The 14,890-nt window shown below is 47.3% G+C and overlaps 1 protein-coding gene across 4 annotated transcripts; it reads right to left on the bottom strand.

Moving 5' to 3' along the window:
* Positions 1 to 547: 547 nt before the first annotated feature.
* ZXDC (ZXD family zinc finger C) lies at positions 548 to 14,776 on the bottom strand. Of its 4 annotated transcripts, XR_015701230.1 has the most exons (11): positions 12,613 to 14,772; positions 11,948 to 12,100; positions 10,643 to 10,721; positions 10,399 to 10,529; positions 9,292 to 9,462; positions 8,039 to 8,724; positions 7,224 to 7,308; positions 5,237 to 5,409; positions 3,831 to 3,932; positions 1,915 to 2,763; positions 548 to 1,280 (listed from the first exon to the last, which is right to left on the bottom strand). XR_015701230.1 is itself a non-coding variant. In XM_087743207.1 (10 exons), exons 1-10 carry the CDS (start codon positions 13,691 to 13,693, stop codon positions 2,677 to 2,679), a joined length of 2,748 nt encoding a protein of 915 aa, XP_087599333.1. In that variant the 5' UTR covers positions 13,694 to 14,772; the 3' UTR covers positions 548 to 2,676. The 4 variants fall into 4 exon arrangements, 3 of the variants coding, with proteins under 3 accessions (XP_087599333.1, XP_087599334.1, XP_087599335.1); XM_087743207.1 differs by having other exon boundaries at positions 548 to 2,763; XM_087743208.1 differs by lacking the exon at positions 3,831 to 3,932 and having other exon boundaries at positions 548 to 2,763; positions 12,613 to 14,776.
* Positions 14,777 to 14,890: the final 114 nt, after the last annotated feature.

Below are 14,890 nucleotides of genomic sequence, written 5' to 3' on the forward strand. Positions count from 1 at the left end.
AAAAAGGTTTTCATAGATCTACATTCTGTTAGTCTTTGCTCAGTTGATGAACTTCACAGTCCCGTGAAATTCCCTTCTTCAACTACCTAAGATCTTCTCCTACCCTAAGATCCCAGGGAAAGTTGCTGTGTCAGCCAACCCCTTCCCCCCCCCCCCATTGATCTTTTGCCTAAGAAAATAAAATTCTTTCATTTTGCTTCTCAGGCTCCTGCTAGCAACGATGCTTTTCTCACTCAGTTTTTGACGCCAACAGCACTATACCTACAAACCTGACTAGTGAGACCTATGGCAGTCCTGGGTCACAATCTTTGTCAAGGCATGACTAAGCCAGGCACCTGCCAGACATTTATTATAATCATTTGTTGAAGGACTACAAAAACTGAAGGCTAATGCTTTGATCGAAAGGATGGGTTTCAGCATAGACTCCACCCCCTACTGTGGAGAAGGCACAAGGGAAGGAAAAACACAAGCTCTGCAGAAATCAAGCTGCCGACAGTTAGCTTTATGTCGGAGGCGTCCATACAAAGAACAATACCCAGTGACAAACTGACCATAAAAAAAAAGCTTTATTAACCCTTTTGCACCAGCAGTTCTTCAGGTATCCATTGCCAGCAATGGACTTCAAGCCAAGTGATCCAATTTTCGGCCCCAAGAGGTTAGCACTTTACATTCACTTACAAAGCAGAGTGAGGTACATTTTCAGAAGTAGAAAGATTTGGTTGCAAGTCCCATAAAAAGATGGAGTTGTTCCTTGGCCATTTTAATAGATTAAGAACTGGTATGGTCCTTGAGAACAGAATAATGCAGGCATTGGGAGCTCGAGGTGTCTCAGCTTCCAGGGAGGGGACGGTGACCGCTAGAGCAAGACCCCGTAGTCCCTTCAGCACGATTCCTCCTCAACCTTTCTACCTCTCAGGAGCGGACTCCGTGCTGCAGGCACAGCCCCCAGGTAGAAGATCTCATCTACCAATTTGTTTGGTTTGGAAACCCAACCCGAGAGGGTTAAGAGATTCCTTGGACGCAAGCTGTCAACTCAGGATGAGAGGAACAGAGAGACCTCAATGCTCAGTTAAGCTGAAGATAGAAAAATAAAACTGGTTCAACCAGAGGATATAATACTGCCTACAAATCAGGATCTGAAGTTGAATGTAACCTGTATGCTTTTTTTCCTCCCCGAGTCTTCAACCAAGAAAAGCATTTATCTGGACACATACATAGTTCAAAGGCACAGGAATAAAAGCATTTCTGAATGACCTCGTGTGAATTCAACATCAGTATAACTGTAAAATAAATAAATATGTGCAAGATTAGAAAGATCACAACGTTCTCCTGCATGACGTATCTTATTTTGTAAAAAAAATACACATACGTGCATACACACACACCTCATTGAGAATAAAAAACAGTACATACACCCTTTTATCAAACTCCTATACATAATTTTATAGGCATTCAGTACATCACCATAAGAAACATTTAAATTACTACCTTAAAATGTAACCAAAGGGTTTGTTTTTTTTTCCCTATACAACCCTATACTTATTTAGGTGTCTGCAATCCAGATAAGTACAGTACATACAACCTCTCCCCCCGCCCCCAAGAGAAACTGCAGTTTTTCAGTGGGGCAAATCCTCCTGGGTGGCAATTCTTTTCCCCTCACAAAATACTCCGACAACTGCATATTCTGTAATCCACCCAGGAGCCCCCCGTGCACGTGACACTCTGGGAGATCGATACAGAACAAGTGTTAACAGTGTTCCATTGAAAAAAACCCAACCAACCCAAAAGAAAAAGGTAGTGGCCAGTTTACAGGTAACTTGGCAGCAGTTTATAGATGAGAGAAAATCAAGGTGCTTAAATTTCCGTGACGGTCAACATTCCTCCCAAAAAAGGGAACACAAAGGTAAAACGAACCTCTCTCAGATGCTGTTGGACTCTTAGCTCATCACTTACAGTGAGTACAGTTCTATTGCAGTTTTCTTTTTCAAGTTTTGCTGGAAGAATTCAGCAAAGTATTTGGGACGCAGGAGCAAGGAAAGGGAGAAACTCAACATGAGCTACAAACTGATTCACAGCTAAGTTAACATTTAGAATCTAGCTTTCTAAAACAAAGATTTTAGAGCATCTCATTTTCATGGCATAGGACATTAATTCTGTTACATGTGACACTTTATTCCCGTTTTCTGCCAAAACACAGGGGCCGAAACAATTATTCTTTTGTGTGTGGAAAACACTTGCAAATTTTAGCTCTTAATTCCTCAATGCCACTGGCTCCGGCAGGAGACCAATAGAAGGGAAGTTTTAACTGTCGTAGCATGATTATAAATTTGTACTTGTTAGCTGTAGAATACTTGCTTTCCTGTGAAAACAGTAAATATTACCTCAGTTTGAAGTTTAATACAGTACTTCTCCCTGAAACAACACTGTACAGCAGTCTGCCTCAGTCCCTCCAACCACCAGGCAGACAGGGTATCTTACACAGGCACATCAAGTGGGATTTACATTTTTTAAGAAAATCTTTCAGCTGCAACTGTCCTTAGCAAATTGTGAAGAGTGCAACCATAATCCAGTACTCCTAGTTTTCATATTTTCCTTGGAAAAAGTCCCCCACAGTTATCTCACTCTGTCAAGACATGATTGCCCAATTTGTTTTCAAGTAACTGTTCTTAATAATGGTCATTCCAGGTCCTGTAAGTTTATTGTGCTTCCAGTGAACTGAGAGTTATCAGAACCTGCATCATCTTCGGTGGAGTTGTGTGGCTCCTGTTGAAGCAAACAGACAGCATGAAGAGTTCAGCGCTTTCACCTCTAGATGCTTTTCACCCGTGTATCAGTAAGATTACTTTGACATTTATCCAAGACCAGAGAAATGCTTTGAATGGTTTAGAGGAAACCCAAAGCTTTCCTACTTTGGGGACCCACTCAAACGGTGCCGCTCCAGCTTTCATTTGCAACACTTCAGGTGAGCATTACTAATGGAGATAAATTTACAATCACTGACTATTTGCTTTTCCTCTATTAACTCTCTACTGTGACCAACAATCCTAGTGCTCTTCTTGTATTTCTAGGTTTATCACAGTGAGGTGCTCCTCTCAAATACAAAAGCTTTATTTTCTACCCAGGAGAAGCACAAGTGGTAAGAATAACTGCACTGCAGGCTTTATCAAAACCGAAGCCCCACATAGTCCAGTAAAAAATGTGGCTTATGTACATGCTAATCATTCATTGCTGCTTGGTTCTCAGCTGCTCCTACTCACTAATATGCAGTTTACCTGATCAGCAGGTAACAAAACGTTTATGCAAGAAGTTATATGAAGCTTTCTGCCTTCAAACGACACTGACACTCAGTAGTTAGCGAGGGCAAGTAGTGCAACAGAAGACTGTAGAAGCGAGCAGGCTTTTTAATCTAACTGCTATTCCCATATAGACACTGCTCTGAAATCTAGGCTCAAGATCTTACTTCCCTCTTCCCACCCTTCCTGTAGCCTGTTACATATCAATGCTGATCCTCCTTCTTGTCCCATTTAATATCTGCAGGATGGGATCAGGAAAGCAAGGATGGGGCACTTCAGTAATAAATGAGTAACATTTAGTTATTCATTACTCGGTAACAGGAAGAAAAACAGCCACCTATGATGTGTCAAAGGTTGGTAACATACACAAGATAAACCTTGCAGTGCAGCTCTCCGCTTACTGCTTCTTGTAAGTGGAATTAAAACTCCCAGTAGAAAACAGGGTATTTTCATTAGGCAGAACACCAGAGTGTTCCCAGCAAACTCTCTTCCCTTTCAAGCTAGGAAATAAAACCCAATGGCTCTGACATGCTGTACCTGAAGGATGTGAACGGGTAAATCCACTGTAAGCTGTGAATGTGACGAGGAGGACTGAGAGCTCAGTTGAAAGGGCAAATCTCCCTCTCCTGGGGAATCATCCTGTGAATGCAGAAACACGATGCAATTACAAGACCCCCAGGCATCTCAGCACAATATGGCAAATTTCACTCAGCCTCACAATCTTAAAAAAATCTGATAAAGCTCCTGCACTGTACTAGTAAGGCCTAGGTCCACAAAGATATGTGGAAAGCTAACTACCACTTAAATCTGAACCTAGCTCAGTGTACAACCTATTATCTTATAGTAACCAACTCGGAAAATCAGCAAGATCTGAAACGGAAGGAACGGTTCATCTTCCAACAAACATAACACTCGGAAATATGTGACAAGTTTCATCATGTTGTGTGAAGCTGATACTTAACATAAAAGTTACAAACGTTTACACCCATCAGAAAAACAGAAAGAGGAAGAACTCTGGCCACAGCTTCCTCCACACCATATGTTGTTAGGAATAAAGCGGAACGAGCTTACACTCTCTCTGGATACTATACAGATACACACCTGGCCAAAAACGTATTACCTGCCATGCTCCACTAATCAGCCCACATGGATTACTAGGTATTTTTAGAAAAAATATTAAGCTTTACTTCAACAGTTTACAGAAATAACAGTTAAGGCTGAAACTTCATTTTGCAGGAATCTTTTCAGGTCAGTCTCATCTACCTTGTAAACGAGAGAGGGGCAGAGTACTGTAAGAATCTGGGGGGGTGTCCACAAAGACTGGAGGAAAAAGTCATACTCCTGTGCACCCCCTAAGGAAATCATGCTAGTAATCCTTTCCTTTTGGAAGAACAAGTACCCCATATTTTGGGACAGGAACGTAGGGCCTATTTTGCTGCTCTCAAAACTGCGTGTCCAAACTGGGAAAATCCTACGCCCTTGAAGGATCACACCTCTCACATGCAAAACAAAAGCTTGCTAAAGCTCTTAGTTCCACCACAGTGTTCCCTACATCAAGTGTATCCAGCCTAGGAAGCTGACCAGGATGTTCCCTACAGTTACAGTGCCCACGTGTTCCAGGCTGGACTGAAGATCAGTACTAAACCAAATAACAACATCTTACCCACGTCCACAATGCACCTGCCTGGGCCCCCAGCAGTTTTATGATTGAACCAGCTCTGTTTTCAGGCATTTCTAGACCTCTCTAAAGCCAGTTTCATACAAACTTCCCAGGAAAGTGCTTCTTGTGGGCAAATGCCCTAATGGACATGGTACATACTGCCGATCTCCAGATCCCATCTAGGGGCAGTAGTACCCGAGCTCACAGATAGTCGGATTCTTCCACAAATGTGTCAGTTTGGGTAATGGAGAAGATGAGCACGTTTTTCCTCCTCAGCTCTTACCTGAAGAAGCTGAATTTGCACATACTGGGCTCCAGTGGCAGGGTCCCTTATGGTCAGCCCTCCGTTTGGCAGAACTATGTTGCCACCCAGTCGACTGCCAGGAGCGGATGATGAAAAGTTGGTAGGGCTTACTTTACCACCCTTGCTTTTCCTCTGACCAGAGCCAGATGCCCCTAAAAGAGAGCAATTTTAATATTTAGATGGTCAGAAGCAATTTGCCGACGTTTCCTGCTAGTATTTTTCAATTTTATGCAGTTATTTACACTACACAGCAAAGGCCTGGAACAGTGCAATATAATTAAGCACCATCTGATAACTGCTAAAAGGCCAGGCAGCAATCAGCTGATGAACTCCAACTGCTGACTGAGCATCTTTTTACATGAATGCCATTAAAACCACATCACAAACTGCTAAGCTTAGGGCTCACCCCTGTGGTAGCACAGAAATATCAGCACGTTTGTGGAGTTATAGAATGGAATTAGGAAGTAGAATTGCATTTTCTATTTTTAATTTTGCAACTCATTTCCTGAGAAGTCATGTACATCATTTTTCCAAACTGTAAAAAGAGGATAGTGAAGCTCATCTCTTTCCAGAAAGATTTCAAGGACTGTTAGGTAGAACAGGCTACAGAAGTACAACTATCACAACCTTAAGCATTTTTCAGTTTATAACCAGACAAACCAGCCGCTTGTATCACAAGCTGAAAACCAAAAACCTAATCAAAATAAATGTAAGGATACAATCCCATCAGCTGTTTCAGGGGTTTCTTTTGAAATCTAGAGTAAATAAAAGGCTTGGATAACTTCTTTTTAAACACCAAACATCCCTCTACAGTGTTTATTCAACCTAGTTAAACCAATTAGAAATACAAGACTCCTCAGAGCACTTTGAGAAGCCCATAGTAGCACTAAGGCAACAGCTGGTGAAAAATGGACTACTGGGAGTCTTGAGTAGGAACAGAAATAGGAATTTTCTGAGGCCATTTTCGGAGACAGGCAGTGCAATCATCTTTTTAAACTAATGCCCAAAAGACACGTTTGATGATACATGCACATGTTTGATGATACAAGCACACTTAGAACTAGCTTCATAAAGCAGTTATCCTTCCGTGTGATGATTCGCTGAACCAGACAGAATTTATGCAGGTACGCCTTTTACAAATACAGAAACGTGACAGTGCTCTGTTCAGAACTAGTCTCTTAACTCACCTTAAAAATTATCGCCTTGATTTTCAGAGGTGGAAGGTATTAAGAGACAGCAAGGAAGAACTAGACTATATATGCGTATGATGTTCCACCCCAGCCCCAAGGGCAGACACAACTCAGCCACCTGAGCTCATGCAAGTCAAGTGAGCCACGGACCACGTTTGATCTGATAAAGTAGCGCTGTGTAATTCACGTCAGACAGCTCTGAGTCAAACTCCAGTTTAAGAGAAAGAGGACACATCTGAAATCACGACCTAAACCTTACCCTGCACAAGAACTCCCTCCACAGCTAAAATCTAAGAGGGAGGTTTGAGTATTTCTAGATAACTAAGAAATAAACTCCTTTAACACTGCATACACACTGTTACTAAGTGAAACACAGAAGCAAAACAAATCCAGCTGATGTTTTCATTGTCTGTACGGAGTAAAAGAGAACCCATTAGGTAAGGCCAAAAGCATAAACAACAGAAAGCAAAGTGACCTTGACTTCTTTTGTTTTAATAAGAAAATAAAAAGCAGATGAAGAGATGGAGGGATAGCTTCTTGTTAACAATCATGAAACATATGGTGCAGATTTCTTTGTAAACTTACTGTGAATTTGATGTTCCACAGAATGTGATTATCCTGAGTAACAGATGGTACACCACATGCATAAATTATTTTAACTAGCAATAAACCGGATGGGATGTTTAAGAATCTACTCAGATACCTGCTCCCATTTCACTGCCAAAAAACCTAAATAATTGTATTTAGTAAATTTAACAAAATTAATGGCTTCTCACCTGTGCTGCTCCCATTCCCTTTTTGCTTTCTTTTCTTGGCTAGCTGAATGGCTCTGTAGTCTGTTCTCGCAGACCCACTGCTCTCCTAGTAAAAAAAAAAAAAAAAAAAGCCAAGAGATGCAAAGTTTTTTGAGTGCAAGAACAAACCAAGACAATGAACACAGCCTGATGAGTTCTCAGTTGCAGTTATCTTTTACACTGCAAACACTGAATTCTAGTTTTCCATGCTCTTCTGATTAGAGTTTCAATAAATTCCCTGCGTGTACTTAGTATCTGGAGTTCAACACAAAAGGAAGTTGGCTCCACATTTGTAAGTGTTCAGGTTTTAACAGGGTAAACACTTACTTTGTAATGTAACTGAACAGTTAAGTCTGCAGTAACGTAGTAAAGCAGAAAGGGGAGAGTACTTAAAATGGGAATGAGGACTGAGATGAGAACTTACTCTCCCAGCCCAAACCTTTCCCTGGGATGAAATGCCCAAGACATACCACGTATTCTTGCGTATTCCTGTAAATTCCATTTCATCCTCAGACAGAGGGCCACTTATTTTTTAATCCCTTATTTTGAAAAGTGCTCCCTTAACTCTCCCCACCAGAATTCCAGTATTCCTTAAGAGAACTTATCACCGCACTGAATCTACTCCTGACAACACACTCTTCAACATAATATTCTACATCCGTCATCAAAAAAAGCCAAAATGCATGATCTGCAAAATCTGAGAAAGGCCTCCCTATAAGGCATAAGTAGCAACAGCTATCCCCAAAGTCAGGGTGTCTCAGTCATCTAGGGGTAAAATGAATACAGTTACTCCATACCAAAAACGAGCTGCCAGTCACTGTGCCAAGATCCATTTCTTTCTGTGCACTGTAGCTCCCTGGAGGGTTGGAGAAGACGAACTGCGTCACTACTTTGCTGCCCTCTTGTTGACCAACAACGTCCGAGCTAGGAAGCAAATTCCGTTCAGCTTTAGTTGGTGTTAGTAACTCAGGCACATTGGTACCGCCGAGGCTACTAGAAGGGGTCAAAGTGGCTGTGTCGATTGTTAAATTATTGCTGGACGTCAAACCGTGCACATCTTGACCGGAATTCCTCACCGACAGAGATGCTAGCGAACCCAAGGCTTCTGCATTGACAGTCTGTACATCATCCAAATTTAAAGTGCTTTGCTGTAGAACTGTTGTGCTGGTTCCCAGCAAGAGAGAACTGTCCAGGCTCTGTGGCATATCGCTGCTGGCCACCAGTATCAAGGGATCAACTGCCTGGCTTAAAGAATTGTTACTGACAGGCAGGTTTCCTCCGAGCGTTGAGCCCACCGAAGCAACATCGATTGTGACAATTCCAGAGTTCACTAGCGCCATGTCTGTTGCAATTCCAGAATTGCTACTGGACACGTTGGAGAACAGGGATACAAGGTCTATGTTGCTGAGATCGCTCTGTCCTGGACTAGTGAGTTCACTGCTGGGTGTGAGGGAGCTGGTTGCTTCAAGCTGAGTTAGGAGATCTGGAAGAGTAGGGTTTGGTTATAAGACAGACCTTTCATCAGACAATGGGGAGGTAAAATACGAGTGACCAAAGGAGGAAGCTTCAAACTCTGGATTCTCAGCCTACTAAAACACTTCCCAACTTCCCTGAAAGCAGATTTAAGGAAAAGAAGTTCACTGAAATAAATTCACTCCTTTACTGAGAATCTTCAGCTACAAAAGCACTTGCCAAAAGATAACAACACTAAGGCAGTCCAGACTAAGTTAGGTTATAGAGGAGAGCAAAAAGAAGCGCTTTTAGTCCTTGCTCATATTTTACAGATGGCATGGAGAAGGACAAGCTCTACTTCACTCAAAAAAGCTGCAATTTCTCACAGTTTCACACAGGTCAAGCTCAAGTCTCACTTTCTGACACTCACAGGTCTCACTGAAAATTTTAGGGGGGGGAAACCAACTCCAGTCTCGGTGAAGATTCTGCCATTTGTATCTATGGAGCTTGGATTTCCACAACAGCAAATACACATTTTCTTAACAAAACATTTAGTTTTTCCATTGCACCCTCCTGTAGTTTGAAACAAGTACTTTACCTGGACTGAAGTTATGCTGTTTGACCATGTGCGTCTTCATACTGTGTTTGGAAGTGAACAATTTATTACAGCTTGATACTGGGCAACGAGTTTTTAATGAGTCCACATCCTGAAGATGTTTTTTGGAGTGAATATACAGACTACTTCGTGCTGAAAATTTTGCACAACAGCCTGCAAGAAGATACAAGTGGCTTTAAAGTTTCATCTCATTTCAATTTGATGTTCGTATTTCGTATCTTAACAAAACAAATCAGAGTAGCTCTGCAGAACTCTATTTGCTAATTTGCAGCGCCTGCGCATACATTCAGAGCAATCAGAAGAACGCCAAATATACATTTCCTCATTTTACATCAAGGACATCTCAGTGGGTGGGAAAGGTCAACAACCCGTTTCTAACAAGAAACTCTTAAGTCATTCAGTGCAACGCACACCCTTTCCCCTCTATGGCACCTTAAATGTAAACTCTTCCTGACAACTGCTGGCAAAACCATTAAAAGGAGAAACAATCACCAAGTAGAGCTGCTTTACTTTATGAAGCAGAATATTCCAGATCAGACCCAAAACCTTTGCTCCTGGAGCCCTACCGAAGTGATGGAGGTAGTACCAAGAAACACACGGAGCGCCAGCGAGGCTCCCATACAACCGAGAGATACCATTCACGTGGCCTCCCACCATCCCAGCAGCAGAGACCACCACAGCGCAACCACTGAACACTCGAGATGACATGTCGCAACAGCAAAACGTGGCCTCAAAGGTGCTGGACAGCACCACTTTTCACTGCTTCTGCTGAATCAAGTGAAAAAGCTGAGCCGCAGAAACTGAACATCAGAAGCAGGCTTTTCCAGAATAAAGCAGTTCTGTTCATCATAAAGAACAAAATCAAGCCAGAGCATGAACCACTGTTTTCTCCACAATCCAAAAAGTTGAGAATGATCACTCATTCAGTTACATGTCTTTTCTTGAGTTTTAGCTCTTCAAACTCTGCTAGAAGACTCGCTCTAAATTGCTCCAATCCTCTAATAAGCTTGTGTTTGGGGAAAAGGCACGCAATCTTTAGGCAATATACACGCCGATGACCAGTTCATACATACAAGAGTGGACCAATACCTTCTACTGGACACTCAAATGGTTTTGTACCAAGGTGAGTTATACTGTGGCCTTTCAAGTGTTCTGCTCTTGTGAAGGACTTCCCACAACCTTCTACTGGGCACATAAATCTCCTGTCATCTTCGTGTTTCCTACAAGGAAAGGAAATTGCCATTGGCATGATTACATCCACTGCTGCTTAAGTACTAGAAGAAAAACAAACAAAGAGCAAGCGACTTAGGACAGTACAATCAGAAAAGGCTACCTTTTATGTCTCAGCAGCTTGGACATACTGGTGAAAGACCAGCCACAGCCTTCAAAGTCGCAGATAAAAGGCCTTTCACCTTAAGCAAAGAAAGGCTACATTAATAATCTAATACGGAAATACACACTGCTAGTAGAAAAATTTCAAGAGCCGCTTGGATTGGATTAGTTTAAAAGAAGGAAGACTCAACCACCCTCTCCTGCAATTCACTGCAGAGTACCGGGATGCCCCTTCCCCATCGTACAACCCGAGCCGCCTTTAACTCAAGGCCATTGCACCTTTCCCTATGCATCAGGGAGCACAGATCATTATCAATCCATCTCATATTAATCTGAGCTACCTTCAAGGTGCTTCAATAACCAATAATAGCATTATTCAAAACAGAAACACAGCCAAAATGGGGTTTTTTTCTGTTTTCATGACCTGTGATTACATGTTGATTCCAATACAGTGAAGCATGTGAAGTTAGTTTCCATCACGTCTATGAACTGCCACTTAGCAAAACTGACGCTTTAAAAAAACCAAACCCCACACTATAAAGCTACGAAACCAGGAAAACAGGGAACAGTAGAGAGCACGCATATTTGTCTTTAAAACACTAAAAGGCTGGATTTCAGCTTAGCAGTGGTCCTTGCAAGTCAGGAGTGCTTGCTTGTGTTGAAATTCATCTTCTTCCCGTTCCAAACCTTGGTACGTACATTTCACATGTTCTGAGAGTGTTTTAGCTGTTTGTTTTGACCAAGATTAGAATTTACACAACGTTTTGAATGTTTACGAACTTGGGAATAGAGCTGGGATAATGTTTCTGAACAGCGTTCACATGCCAAGAGCCACAACTTTGCCTGTCCATGGCTACTGCGCGTTTGGCAAGTTCATTCAGCGGACTCCTACCCCCCAGGAGGCCAAGAATCAAATGTTTTCACTGACCCCAAATAACTCGTGTCACCCTTTCTCCCTTCATGACTTTCAGTTCTTAGAATCATAGTATTGTTAAGGTTGGAAAAGACCCTTCAGATCATCGAGTCCAACCGTTAACCTATCACTGCCAAGCCCGCCACTAAACCACGTCCTCAAGCACCACGTCTACCCTTCTTTTAAATACCTCCAGGGATGGAGACTCAACCACTGCCCTGGGCAGCCTGTGCCAGGGCCTGACTGCCCTTTCGGTGAACAAGTTTTTCCTAATATCCAACCTAAACCTCCCCTGGCGCAGCTTGAGGCCGAGTCCTTCCAGCGAACTGAAGTCCACTCTCCACATATTATCTTCTGTGTCCTTCCCCAGGTACAAGTCACCCTCATAAATACCTGTGTGGCTCCTCATGTGGATTTTCAGCCGGCAGGCTTTGTCATACTGCTTGTTACAGCCAGGGAACGAACAGGAGAACTGCTCTTGCTCTCTGAAGTGGGCTCGATTATGGGAGAATAACGCGCTCACTGTGATAAATGTTCTTTCGCAGCCTGGGGGGAGAAGGGAAAGAGCACGTCAGCTCGGTACAGAACTGAATCAGGGAAACTGCATTCTTTTCTCCCTCCCAAGTTTTAGCGGGGGACCTTCGCGGTCTTCTGTTTTCCAGGATATTATATCCTAGTACATGGGAAAACCAAACGGTTCAATCCTAAACTACGTTACTCCTAGAGGTTACGGTTATTTAGCCGCGGTGGGCAATCAGAACACGTACGGTCCGGCGCAAGGCACGCCACTGACGACTTGCGCTGCGACTTCAGGCGTTTCACCACGCCGGCACAAGCTGACCGGCGAAGGCGCAGCCTCCTCCAGCTCCCAAACCTTCCCTGTCGATAACCGGGGCGGGGCGGCGCGGAGCGGGGGCGATCCGAAGGGGGCAGCGGGGAGGAAAAGCGAGCAGAGCCCCAGCAGAGACTCCGGGCAGGGATCCCATCCTCGGCGGGGCGAGCGACTCGCTGGGAGGGGAGGGAAGGGAACCCGGCCCCGCGGCCCGGCGGCGGCTTACCGGGGAAGTCGCAGCGGTAGGGCCGCTCGGGCTCCAGGTGGCTGCGGCGGCGGTGGGCGGCGAGGCGGGCGGCGCTGGGGAAGCGCTGCCCGCACGCCTCGCACTTGTGCGCCGCCTCCTGCTCGTGGGCGCGGCTGTGGGCCCGCAGGTTGTAGACGGTGGTGAAGCGCTTGGCGCAGCCCGGCGCCGCGCAGGCGAAGGGCCGGAGCTTGTCGTGCGAGTGCAGGTGCCGCCGCAGCTTGTAGGCCGTGGCGAAGGACCAGGCGCAGCCCGGCACCGGGCAGCCGAAGGGCCGCGCCGCCGCCCCCGCCGCCCCCCGGCCGTCCTCCCCGCCGCCGCCGTGCGCCGAGAGGCGGTGCAGCCGCAGCTGCTGCTTGCGGGGGAAGGCCTCGCCGCAGCGCGGCTCCGGGCAGGGGAAGGCCGGCGGCGAGCGGGGCCGCGGCCCGCCCGGCGGCTCGGCGGGGCTGGCGGCGGGCGGAGGCGGCGGCGGGGCGGGCGGCGGCGGCGCGGTGCCCGCGGCCTGCTCGGCGCCGGGCCCCAGCGTCAGGACGCCGTTCTCGATGCGCACCAGCAGGCTCTGGTTGTTGATGGTGATGGTCCCCGAGAAGGAGCCGTCCTCCGCCCCGCCGCCGCCATCGCCATCGCCGCCGGCGGGGGGCAGCGGCGGCGGCGGAGGAGGCGGAGGCGCCGAGCCGGGGGCCTCCTCCGGCGGCTCGGCGGGCGGCGGGCCGGGCTGGGCGCACCCCGCTTCGCCGCCGCCCGGGCCGGCCTCGGCCGCGCCGCGCACCACGTTGAAGACGAGCAAGAGCCCGTCGTTGTCGGGCGCGGGCCCCGCCGGCGGCGCGCAGGGGCCGGGCGCCGGAGCGGCGCCGGGCTCCGGCTTCTCCTCCACCAGCAGCACCGGGAAGCTCACGTAGAGGCCCGACGCGGCGGTGCCGGCGGCGGCGGAGGAGGAGGCGGCGGCGGCCGCCGGGTCCCAGTCGGGCGGCGGCGGCGGGCGGCGCGGCGCTGCGGGGCCGCCATGTTGGGCGCCGGGCCGGGCCCGGGCCGCCTCCGCGGCGGGCAGCCCCTGCGTTTCCATCTTGGGGGTCCCTGTAGCAGCGGCTGAAACCGGAGCCGCGGGGCGGGGCCGGCGCGGGGCCGGCGGGGAAACCCGGAGCGCGGCGCTGCGGAGCGGGAAGCGCGGGAGGCGCCGGGGAAACCCGGAGAGCGGAGTTACGGACGGGGCTCCCGCGGGCGGGCAAGGGCTGCCCCCGGGCCGCTCGCCCCTGCCGGGCTCCCCGCTCCCGGGGGAGGGCTGCCCCGCCTGCACTAGCGAGCTGCGCAGCAGCTTGTGCCTTTGATTCCACTCGGTAGCCAAAGGGGCACAGTCGGGATTATTTCAGCGTCTGGGGATTATTCTGGTATGCCTGTGTCCCTGTTCATAGCAAGGACGAAGCTGTGCCGGAGCAGAGCAATTCTAAGCTCGCAGACACGTTTGGAGGGTTGCAATAGGCAAATACATTAGCAAAACATCCTGTGCACCTTCAGCAGAAATACAAAAATAGCATCATGAGCCAGCCTCCAGCGAGGCAAATCTCCTGCCCCTCCATCGCCCGGGACAGCCAGGCCGGCAGAAGAGGCAGACCTCCGTGAGGGAGGGCGATGAAGAGCACTGCGGTGCTGAACACGCTGCCAAGGAGAGAGGGGAAAAAGGACAAACACTGACAAGGAAGACTGAGGGTAGGAAAGACGCTCTCGGATGACATGGCGATGGTAAAGGCACTTGAACCCAGGCAAAAACCCCCTACAAATTCAGCTAATGCCTTGGGCAATGCTTTCTTTGGGAGAATGTCCAGCTGCCTTCTGGCTCTCCAATACTTAGGGAAAAGCATCCTGTATTTGCCATGGAAATGACAACCAGTCCCCTCCTGCTGTGGGACCCACGAGCAGTCCCAGCAGATGGTGCTGTGATCCTGCTGCTCGAATTATTTCGCCTTTCCACTGAGCAATTTTGCATCAAACCTCCAGCAGCAAGGATGGGAGACTGGTGGCCAGGCACACTCGGCTCTAGGGAAGCTGGTACTTCTTGCCATAGAGCTGTAGGTACACCCAGAGCCCCAGTGTGCACCTTCACAGCCATCTGTGCAGTCTGAAGTCCCTGGGTGCTTGAGCTCAGCCTCCTCCGAAACCCCCCTTACCCCACTGCTGACTGTCACTGCGTGCGGGTCATTCCTGTTCCTGGCTGCCCGTAGCCATCCTGATCTGCCTACAGAGGTCTTTGCTGTACCTCCCTTCA

This window comes from Nipponia nippon, unplaced genomic scaffold, assembly GCF_047370975.1.
Source record: "Nipponia nippon isolate SJK-2023a ecotype South Korea unplaced genomic scaffold, ASM4737097v1 scaffold_9, whole genome shotgun sequence".
In the NCBI taxonomy this organism is placed as follows: domain Eukaryota; kingdom Metazoa; phylum Chordata; class Aves; order Pelecaniformes; family Threskiornithidae; genus Nipponia; species Nipponia nippon.